At 38.5% G+C, this 11,950-nt stretch overlaps 1 protein-coding gene across 1 annotated transcript in view; it reads left to right on the top strand.

Annotated features, from left to right (window-relative positions):
* Positions 1-11,950, top strand: part of FAF1 (Fas associated factor 1) — a 163,031-nt gene that overhangs the window by 95,034 nt on the left and 56,047 nt on the right. The window contains exon 9 of the mRNA XM_065657013.1: positions 11,824-11,919. Within this exon, the coding sequence (XP_065513085.1) occupies positions 11,824-11,919 (96 nt within the window). The remainder of the gene's footprint in view (positions 1-11,823; positions 11,920-11,950) is intronic.

Raw genomic sequence — 11,950 nt, 5'->3', positions numbered from 1 at the left:
TCATTCTTTACACTTCTGGAGCGTCATCTTTGAGATCCCCTTGCACCTTCATCAAACACTGTATTGTCACACAAGCATCTCTGAATGATGGTGCGTTTGGAGCAGCCCTGCAGCCCCTTTTCGCTTGAGTTCCTCTGCCAGCAGCACTCACAAAGGACACGGTTTGGCATAAGGCAGCAGGTGCTGAGGTTCCTGGAGTACCTAATGCAGAAAGAGAGAGAGACAATTCAGATTCAGGTAACAATATTTAGGTGCTCTAACCTTGCAGAAACTAAAACATTCATTTCAGTGCCGAGATGTTTGCAGGACTACATTTACTTCATGCCCTGCTGAGAGAAGCTAGTGACAGCAATTATCAAAGACTTCTTTTCTCCTCAGTCATTTAATAGTAGCAGCTTCTCTTTTATTCTGTGCTCTCAGAGAGCAGAATAGGAAGCGATAATCTCCTTGGAATACAGCAGACACCTGTTTGATAAGTGGTAATTGCATTATTCCTGGAGGATTATCACAGTGGTGCTTGTTTCTTTTGTAACAGAGCTCCACTATATAAGCAGAGCAGAGCTTCACCAGAAGATGTATGAAAATCCATTACAGCACATTGAAAGTGTTTGGGACTCTGTAAACAGAGTTTCACTTTAAGTAAGTGTATGGTAAGTGGGCTTGCCATGTAATAGTGGAAGAAAGCTGTGTATAATTACAGCATCACTTCTGTTGTTTTATACGAGTGACAATGTTTGCTATTGCTAGAACTTCACTTGGGGTTCGTTCTAGTTGTGTGTAGAGCCTGATATAATAGTGTCAAATGCTTCCTTTAACAAAAATGGTATTTAAATTATGTTAAGTTACTCCATAGATAGCTCCACTCTAAGCATTTTTAAAGTTAATCTGGTCCTCTGATGAGAATTTTTTGTTAAAGTTCGATAAACTATTGATAAAATGTGAAACCAAGAAAATGTTAGTTGATAAATCTATTTTAGATAGATAATTTCCTCCACCAGACAAGAGAAGAGCTCTATTTTCAATAGCAATCACTGGACTGAATTCCTTTTCTAAACGTAGTTACTGCCCAGTGGTCAAAACATAGACCTGAGACAGATTTGTAGCTCTGCAGGCTTTCCCGATGACATTTAATAAAACACTTTACTTGAGCAACTCAGGTATTCCCATTTCTATGAGGAGGCCTGAGATTTAATACTAAACTTTTATAAAAGTGAAAGAAAAGTAACTTTTGTTAGATGGCTAAGAAAATCCAGTCTAAAATGCTGGGAATGCTTTACATTTGTCTCGTTCATAGAGGCCTCTGACTAGAAAGACCCTTTATAAATGCTTAATTTTTATTTAGTTCTTTTGCTTGTCACACTTGAAACCATTATACATCAAACAAGCACATTCAATATGTAGTCATAGGAAATGAATTAAATTAATGCATTTCTAATTGTAACTGCCCCAACCCAGCAACTTACCATTTATGACTACTAAAATATTGTTCTGTATTAATATGATTTATTATTTCCAGTTTTGAATGTTTTTCCTTTAATTGAGGAGGGTATGTACTCGGTGCTTTTAATTCTGCTGATGTAAAGAGTTAAAGGCCTTTTCATAAATTCCAGGTAAAGGAAACAGGAAAAAAAAAGAAACAATCATCCTTTTCAGAAGCTCATTTTTAGAAGTCAGTAACACCATGTTTTCAGAAAGCTAACACTGCAAAAATCCAGTTCCTGGAAAAGTGATATCCAGGAAGACGAGGCAGCATTAAAAGCCTGTCGGTGTTTGAACCATTTGTTGGAAGCAATGTTGCGAGCACAACTACTTGAACTCTGCCAAGGAATTATATAGTGCTGGAAACATACCCAGGCACTCTTCTGTTTGCCATCCAAAGCATCGCACGGTGCTGTGAAGTAAATGGCATCCCACCATGGACCAGAAACGTGCCAAGCGTTTGGCTGATACTCTTTGTGAATGCAAAGCAGTTCCCAAGATGTATCTGTGAATATCTGTGGGCAAGACGTGATCTGGATGAGTCAAATTGGTTGTTGGTTTGTACTGTTGCTTATTGTTTCAATTGTTTCTTACCTTAAAGATCTGTTTAATGGTTTTGTGTATCCTCTCTGAACAGCAAAAATAAGATGATTTGTGATAAGACAAACAATATTATTATGCCAGCTTCTATGGCAATTACGTAGTTACTTAAGGAAAAAAACCTAAGGAAAAACCTTAAGGAAAAAGAAACCTAACACAGTGTCTTTCAACATAGAAGTCAGCAAATGGAACAGGATGATGTTAGTACCTCAGTTACTTTTCAGTCCTTATGCTGTGAAGGATTTTGAGGAAAGGAAGGATAGGAAAATATGTTAATTCTGTTTATTGCTTTTGCGGTTGTTAGGAGTCTACATCCATGTTAAGTGCAGCTGAATTTTTCGTGGTTGCCATTAGAATAGCAGAAGTAAGCAAGCAGTATCACAAAATACCATAACCAGACCACAGAGTGTGTGATGGGCCTCAGAGAACTGGTGGATGGGTTCATGTTGGTGCTTTCCTGTGTTTTTGGGTACTAGAGGGGTTCTCATCCTTTTTCCTATAGGTCTTTTCTTTTGTTTACCTTTGCCTTCATTTGGCAACATGGAACGGATGAATGCTTTGACTCCTGGTATTTGTTGTCACCCAAAGGTAGTCTCTGTAGCTTGGGAAAGGTATGGGAATCCCAGATTCTCTGTGAATAGCCCTCTGTTAGTTTTAGTAGATCTTGTTTTGGGAAGAGAATATTTATTTTCAGTTCCTGGGACATTCAGGAACGTACAGCGAGTTATGACCAGTTCCCGGGCATGTAAGTTTTATAGATGATATCGCACAGGTGTACTTATTAATAAGCCCACTTAACCAATTTACATGCCTAAGTTTTAACCACTAAGTAATTAGTGAAAGCCTTGGCGAGGAACTGGAAATTTGGGAAACGTGTCATTATTTGCATATCAGTATAAAGCAATTACTAAATTAAAGAGTGCACGTTGTGACAAACACGAAGCTCCTTTACTGTTGCTTTGTCAGTGCACATTAACATCAGCTTGATGTGAAAGCCTGGCTTTCTCTGCATGAACTAAAAATCCTAAGGCAGAAGGGCACAATGAATCACCCAGAGTTTGGAGGCTAGCACGCTGAATTGCCTTGGGGTTCAGACCGAGGAAAGAAAAAACTGATGTAAAAGACCATTGAGAAAACGTATCAGTGGAAAGTAATTAACTCGAGATCCACAATTAGCCTCATGGTCTATACTTAACTGTGTTCCAGGTCTTTCAGCGTTTATTTAATTCTGTTACCCTGTGTTTCAAATAGCTGCAAATGGCTTGGCAGATTTTTTGTCCTTTTTAATATTTACAGTTTTTGTCTAAGAAGAAGAATGAGCTCTGTAAGTGATCACGGGTATTTATTTCAGTCTCTGAAGGATATTTCTTTCTTATTAGAATCTGTCGTACAAGAAAATATTATTTCCTTTTTGTTTCCTTTGAATATATTTGCGGTTTGAAGCAGCATGAAGTAATACAATATCCTTCTGCTTTAATTCCTAACTTGCCTAACTAGGCTTAACCAAATGAGAAATAATCAAAACCAGGGATCATTTTCTCTTTCATTCAGCCAGCAAACGAGAGCGGTAGCTTCACAGTAATACGGCTGGTGATTAATGACACCCGTAGCAAGAACTGGCATGTGCGTTCCCCAGCGTACCGGGGCTGGGTGTTCCCAGAGAACCGGGCACAACTTTTTCTCGAGCTTGGACGGAAACTGTCGGTTGTGTTTTGTGAAGCTTGCTTTATCGCGGTTGTCCGTGTGGCCCCAGCATCCCTCATCTGGTGTCTGCCTTGAAAGACTCAAGTGGCCTGTTTGCTGTGCCGTGGACCCTTCTCCTGCCTCCATCCCCCCACCCTGGGTGCTGTTTCTTTACAAGTCGGTTCCGGAGCATCTTCACGCTGCTGCTTTCAGCACGTTGTGTGAAGATCTCCCCAGGTTGTGCCTTTATACTGCAGCAGAAGGAATAAGATACGTATGTTTAATATGCAGCCTTTTGGAATAAACTGCAGAAGAGTTTTAGAGAATTAGGCAAAGCAATCTCTTAATCCAAATGTAAAGATTTTATCAACACTTTCTGGATTTATTAATATTTAAGGCGCTTTTTTCACTTCAGACCCTTTTTAACTTTGGGGCTCTGTATTCTAACTCTGGCATTCCTTTGTGCTTTTAATCTTCATTATAGTCCAAAGATCTACCATGGGAACATCACTGAAATCCTTGGAATGAATTTCCTACAACCTGTGTTGACAGGTTTAAATTACGTACTCTGACACTGTTCTTGTGGCTGGATTAGAAACTTTTTTTCAAGTTAAACCTGCGATAAGTAATTGTCACAGCGCGCTGGCACAATGCTAATGTGAAGTGACATGTCCAAACTGGCCTCAGTAACATGAAGAACCCGAACAGGTGTGAGGGGTGGATCTTCCCATGGGCCCTGCTGAACTTCTAACAGAGGAAAAATAGTAGAAAAAGTGAAATGAACCTTGAATAAAGCTGTCAGCAGTAATTATCTCAACAACACTTTGTGAGGAGCTAAAATAAGCACTGCTGATTTATAACCTGAACACACTCCACCCTAGAGATTTTTTTTTCATCCAGTTAGTGTTTAAAATGAAACATTGAATACCTGTCAAGATTTTTTTTTTTTTTGGCGTAATGAAAATGAAGTTATTTTCCAGAGGAAGTTAATTTCAAGGGCTGTCAAGTTTATAAAACTCTTCTGTTCATTTTAATATTTGTACAATAGTTTAGTAAAACAAACAAACCTAGAGCATACTTGAACTGTTTTTCCCAGCTAATGCTATTTGATGTCAAAAGACGAACTGGCTAATGTAGAATTACATCTACTTTTTATTGTTGTTCAAGGAGGGATGAGGGTTTACATGGTAGTAGATAAGCAGCAGATGAGTGGTTGGTTGATTTTGGGTTTTTTTAATTATGTAATAAGCTTGAATAGAAATGTTGACCAGTGTAGACTGAAGAGACCCCTTCAGTTCTGTATAGTAAATCTCTCAAAGTCTCATAATCTATTTCATAGAACAAAAAAAGCCCTTGTTTCAGTAAATTTCAAAAAAATGCATTTAATAGTCTTGGTTTTTAAATTGGAATGTTCCTTCATTTTACAGTGGGATACTTGATTGTTGTTGCTGTGATAACACGTTTTATGTATATAATGTATTTCAGTATGGATAGCAGTAATTTTACAGCAGTAATTTTACTAATGAAAGAATACTTGCTAGCTTTGAGAAAAGAGCGAAGAAAAGGATAACCATTAATTCACATAAAACATTTAATCCCTTGAAGTTTTAAACATTACTTTTAAACATGAACATGCACGAGTTCTTAAGTCATAAATCGCTTTGACTTTGTGACATTATACACTGAAAACAAGATAGATTATTTAATGTGTAATTATACAACTGTAAGTGATGGGTTTGGAAGTGTTGAGCACCTATTTGTTCCCAAGGAATTTAGTGAGGGTTTGTCTGAGCACAACAGGCTGCCCACAAATTGTTAATAATGCTTGGTTAAACACTGAGAACTAGGGCCATGGCAAGAACAACGTAATATGAAGGATCTCTCATGTCATAGCATCATTTTTCTTGGAACGATGAGACTCTTCAGTATCCTCAGAGATAGTGGGAGTTGCTTGGGTGTCCACCACCTCCTTCCTGCGTGGATTGGTTTCTCTGTTTGGGTCTCCAGCCAGGAAAGAGTGTGGAGCCATCTGATATTCTCCGGAGAATCACAAAAAATTCCTGAAGAGTTCCCACATTCTTATTTCCCCGGCTTTCAGTATTCATATTCAAGGGAAAACACTTTTCTTCAACTGTTTGTATAATGGAAAACGTCCACTCTTCAAGTGTGGAGGCAAATCTTCCTCTGCCATCACTCATGTGCTCTGCCTCTCCTCCCTCCCTTTTGCACTTTGATTTTTCCATATGGCACATTAACTGCTGTTTCCCTTTTGCCACACAAATATTCATTGCTTTATGGTTTGCTCACTTCTTTAATCTCAAAAAGGATAGGTTATAAAGCAAAAATGGAAAATGGAAACACTAGTGAGCTGGGAGCAGCAGCCTCAGCTCTAGAGCAGCCTGACCAAGTTTTGCTCCAATGGGTAAGCAGCAAGCAAAATAATTTCTTTTCTAGGCATTTCAAATAGATTGCTTTATCATTTGTTCCTGCATCTTTCTGGGAAGTGATGTTGGGTTGAACTGGTCTGGAGTCCCCTAAATCACCCTAAGATTCTGACTTAGAGTCCTGAGGTCTGAGACATAGGTTTGTGCCTTCACCTAGCCCTGCTGAAAAAGTATTTCTCTCTAATTTCCCATTCTGCACAGGTAGTACGGTAATCTTTTTGAACCAGGAACTTAATTTGTCTCGTGCGGAGAGATAGATGACATCTTGGTAGATGAGGAGAAATGAACGTGTTTGAATTCTTCTGAGATCTGCCTGTTGAGAAGCAGAAATGGGCAATGAGGAGTAGGCCTTGCAGACATCTAAACTGAAGTCTGTCCAGACTAAGAAGCGAGAGGATTTTAATTTCTCGCTTATCAGGATGTTACCTGCCCTGGCTGGAAGGGCAGAGAATGGACTGAACCTGGAAATATGGAAAGGCAGGAGCCACGCTACTCAGACAAGATGTAGAAAACTGATTAATTGTTTTGTCTCGTTTATTACCTTACTGCTCTTGGTGCACTTGGGCTATGAAAGTGTTTGATCCCTAATACGCCTTGTATCCAAACTCAGCTAGTAGTGCCATGTACGTATAGAGTATAATAGGAAAACTAGGACAGAAACGTTCCTTCTCAAACTTTTTGTTCCTTTTCAAACTTCAAAAAAGACCAGATTTTTCCCTAGCTACAAGAAAACACATACATACAGACATCTTTGGTGTCATTGACATTTATCATACTCGGGGAATTAGCTTATGCAATTACAAACAGTCAGATAACAGAATAGTAAGTTTAATGTGAAGACTGACATGCTGGATAAAGCTCCCTCCTCACCCCTCTATCCTTACCCCTTCTCTTATCTGATGAGGGGAAGAAGTTACCATAGTAATTACTTCAACAAGAAAAAGGATCAAATTATATGGCAGTGAAATTTTCACAGTGGAGGCCCCTGCCAGTCTTTTGCTATGGACACCTCTGTCTTAAGTTATTTTGAATAACTGAGCATGGCATGTTATGAAATGTACTTGGTCGTGTTTGTTTCTTTATACATTAGCCATGTATCAGTGAGTAAATCAGTAAATGAAAAAGCGAAGCAACTCACATTTTGAGCACAGTGAAAGGGCTGTCACATGGAGTATTTAAACCAGGATTAGGTTTTAGTCTGTAGGCAACAGTGCATTCATTTCTGATTAAGAATTTCTTATGTGATATATGTGTATTATGAATCTCCACGTGTGTGTGCACGACAGCCTGATATGCAGCTTCTAGAAAGAGCTCTTATTCAGCAGATGACCCCCTGGTTTATAAATATTATTTTGGGGTAACATTGTCATGTTTGTTGGAAGCAAAGATATTAACAGGTAATCATAGCTGGCTAATATTGACAAGCTAGTTATGGCCAAAGTACTAAACAGTGGGCAGAAATTAGAAATCTGTTAGACTTCAGAGTTGATATATACTGCAATAATAGTCATTGAAGATTATTAGAAGTTGGTAGTTATGGTAGAATTCACCTCTTTAAAACAGCTGTGTTTCAAAGACTACTTAAGCTTAGCATGAACTTATATTCTTAATTCATTAGATAACTTTTTACTCACAATGACTTTTAATAATACTCTGTTGCTCACATACTGCTATTGTTTCCGGAGCAAAATAAATGGTTTGGGGTTTCCATATGTTTGTATAATCTCTATCAAAATTTGACTTCACAGTGCAAGGATTAATACTTTTGGCATATTTTTCTGGAGACAATCTTCTCTTACTACTTAACCAGTGCCCTGGTTGTACAATGATAACAGCAAAGGCATAAAACATTCTCAAACTGATACTGGGATAACAGAGAGCTACCGCAGGTACCGAATCGTGGAGGTTGTTTCTCCAGCCAGAACTCCACATTACGGCGCACGCTAACAGCAGATTAATCTGCAGCACAAACAGATAATCCATGGGCCTGATTTTTCCCTCTTGCTCAACAAGGGCGAAAAAAGGCATTGACAGTTTTCACCAGGATTAATATCAATACCCAGAACATTAATTGTAAATCTGGAATTGATTGGATGTGGTGCTCTAAAGATATTACATTACAGAGAGACAGATGGGAAGGGCACCGCACTGGGTGGAGTGTGTTGTCTTGGGCTGGTTATGAGAGCTACAGCAACAGAAATGAGAAATGCTAGCCCAAAATATTCAGGATTAGGTAATCTGAGTGTTCCTTAACTGCTTTAGATTATAAAAACAAAAAGGCTAAATTATGCACTTTGTATGCTAAACCCAACCACCCTCACGTTTGAATTGTGTGTGTAATATACATAATACTCACGGTTGAACAAGGTTTAATTCTACCTGTTCAACATTGTAGAGTCCGAAGGATGCATTAGAAAGCATGTGCCTTCTTGGTGGCTGCACGTGGAGTGAGACCTTTGGCAGGTTTTATTGTCCTTCTCCTTCAAAACCTATAGGAAGCCAAATATGAGACACCTTAAACTTTGAACAAGCACAAGCAATATATATACAGTGCTTGACAAGAGATCTGGCTTTTCAATAGTCATCTTAAGTAACTTTTTGCAAGTCATTTTGCCTGTTTCTGACTCTGTTTCACTTTCCACCTCCCGTGTCTTTCAGCTGTGAGACCTTTTGAGTAGGGATTTGTACGTGTGTATGTTCACTGCCTAGAAAAATGGACTAACCGTATGTAATTTTGCTTTAAGGTATTATTTATTTCATAATCTATATCTAGCTCATTGTTGATGCCAAGCGTTCTGCATATATGTCTTTCAGTGTCTCTTGTACACGTGGAAGCCATCTGATTCAAGCTATAGTACTCACATAACAGTGATTTTCATGCCGAAAAATAAAATATTCTGAAAAGTTAGTGACTTTTGAGTGTTTTAACTGATCAGATGTGTCCATGAGTTGAGAATATGGCTAATCAGGTATTCAGGCTACAAACCAGCTTTTTCCGTTTTGGAGCTGTTAAAAATTATGTCCATTCCCATGGGAAGACAACTGTGACACAGAAATTCATGTATCTACTGAACTGCAACCCTGTTTGGGAGCAGGCAGATGCAGCATTTAACACGAAAAACCTCTCCAAGAGCAGCCTGACATCTAAACAGTTCCTGCCACTGAGACACTTCAGTGGGTGCTCCCATCAGTAAATTGGCCTATGTTCAAAATATTTGTAAATGCTGAGGTTTGCTGTCCATGGCACCGCACTGAGCTGCCTGGAAAGTAAAGTTTTGCTTAGCTTTGATGTTTTTATAATTTCCAAAATAAAGATTATCTGGTGCAAGAGCGTCTCTGGAGGGAGGACTCTCTCCTTTATATTCCAATGAAGGTAATTCTAGAGAAACGTGCATGCTGCTAGATCAGTTTGAAATGAAAGGCAGAGCTCCTATTTGTCCTAGCCTTTCCTTTGCAAAAAAACTTCTCAAAAAAAGCCAAAGTGGAGGGTGGTTTCTCACACAAATGTGCACAAAAAACCCAACATTCCAGCAGCTATCTGGGGAGTAGGATGAAATGTGCTCTGATGTCGAACCCCTTCTGCTGTCAGCTCATTTTTGAGAGACGCTTTGACACTATAATATAGGGTTGCAAATTGGAATTGCAACACCCTGCTATTGGGCCAAGTGATGAAGCAGCACAATAACTGCTTGCTTGATCTTACCACTCGTTCTTTAATGTGTATGTAAAAGATATCGGGAGCCTTTCCAGGCATCTGTCAGGGAATTTGATGCTGTTAGATGGGGAACTTCAGTCTGTGTGCGTTTATGTTTTAGCAGTATTTTATATGTTGTGGTAACTACAGAGCAAAGTTTCAGGTTTTATACCAGTTGGGTTTTGTTTATTATTAAAAGCTTATAAAAATACTAATTAAACTGGTGCATTATTGCAGAGAATACAGTTCTTATGCATTTGTCACAGGAGTTTCATAGGTAATTGATCTTGACCCATATGTCATCTTTGATATTTCATTCGCGCCGGAGTATTATTACTCACTTCCTTTAAGACGACAGCTAGGCTTTTTATGCAGCTAAACTTGTGTTTAACCTTGCGATGAGAATGTGACGGTAGGCTAGTTCAGACAGGTTAACATTCATTTGGTAACCAGCCTGCTTAATCAGCCTGCTTCAACCTGCAGCAAATTAAATCTCTGTGAGTTCTAGCAGACAAGTGATAAAGTCATTCTGAATTATGTATAAAAATAAGTGGAGTCTTTTCAGTGCTCATGGCAGGAAATGAAATTTAAGGCTTATGATTTATTCTCGGGTTTTCGTTAAGGATGATTGAAATTTATTTTACCTTAATGTTTTTACAGACTAATTAGGAGGATGCTGTATTTCTGAAACACATAATGTCTCTCATTCTGTGCCCTGCAAAAATAGTAATCATTTTTATAGGATCTAGAAAATTTTTTTCTGCCCTCTCTGTGTTTCTTGTGGAGGAGCCGTTAGAAACAATATTTTAAACATACAGCCAGAACTGTCTCTCTCAATGTCACTAAGAATTGTACAGCATCAAATACTTTGTCATTGCCAAAGTGAATGGGCTGTGTTTATTTAAGAGCCATTCACATTGCACATTAAGCCCACATGTTATCCAGACAGGACTTAGGCGCTTCTGAAGATTCTACTTGTGGTCGTCAGCCTCACTTGACCAGGACAGATGCTGAATGAAGAAGTGTGTGGAGGATGCTTGAAACACAACGGTGGTGCAGACGGTCCTGACCACAGCAGAGTGGACAATTCCTATTTTAACTTGTATCAATTAGTACGTTTTTAAATGCAATATAGGCTCAGATCTTCAGATATTATTGTTGTGTGTTTGCAGGCATCTAATGATTTTGTCTTTCAAATGGTGGTAGCTTTTTTGCATTTGCTGTCTCGTTAGTTTTTAAAAGTTGAGATTTAGGCATACAGCAACAGGGAAAAGGGCTGTTCCTGTTGGCACTGGTTAATGAGCATTGATTCTGCCTTTGACTGCAACTTCACCAGCGTTGCTGGCTTTGTGTATGTCCTCGTTCATGTGAGAAACGTGTCATATGCCTTTGACATCAATAATGACCAAGATGTAAATAAATTGTATTTTTTAGGTAGCCACTGTGATTGTGATAAATTGTTCTTTCAAGATAATTTTCTTTTTTCAAGGTGACTAACTGCTTTTAATTAGTTGTACCAGTACCGATAATCTTCACTTTAACATGTGCATATTGATTAGAAAGAAAAATTTACATTTACTTCATCACGGCATACCACTGTAAAAGTTATAATGTACAAATAATGGTTTGAACTTCAGTACTGATTTAGGAGATAATAACAATTTAAGACAGTTTTGAGTTTGCAATTGCATTTAGTTTGTTTTGATACTCTCTGCATACACACCAGTAAAACTCCATTGTTCCTTCTTTGGATATTTTTACATAAGGAATCATTTTCGTTTTCCAGGCTTCTTTCTTTATGTTTATATAATTAATTTGGTCTTCTGCAATGCAGTCTTCAGTTTGAATCTCAAAGCACCCTTAAAAACCTCAACCCTCAATTGAGAGTATGACTTTAGTAAACAATGACTGCTTTGTTTGTAGATGACTCTTGCTGTTGCGGGACTGACTTTTCCTTGCCATCGACTTACAGTTGGAAGAAGATCTTCACCTGTACAAACAAGGGAACAGTCAGAGGAGGTAAGAACGCCGTCTTTATTTTAAAAGTGTG

Source organism: Caloenas nicobarica, chromosome Z, assembly GCF_036013445.1.
Source record: "Caloenas nicobarica isolate bCalNic1 chromosome Z, bCalNic1.hap1, whole genome shotgun sequence".
Lineage (NCBI taxonomy): Eukaryota > Metazoa > Chordata > Aves > Columbiformes > Columbidae > Caloenas > Caloenas nicobarica.
The sequence above is the reverse complement of the archived record's forward strand: the minus strand, read 5'-3'. Positions and strand labels throughout refer to the sequence as shown.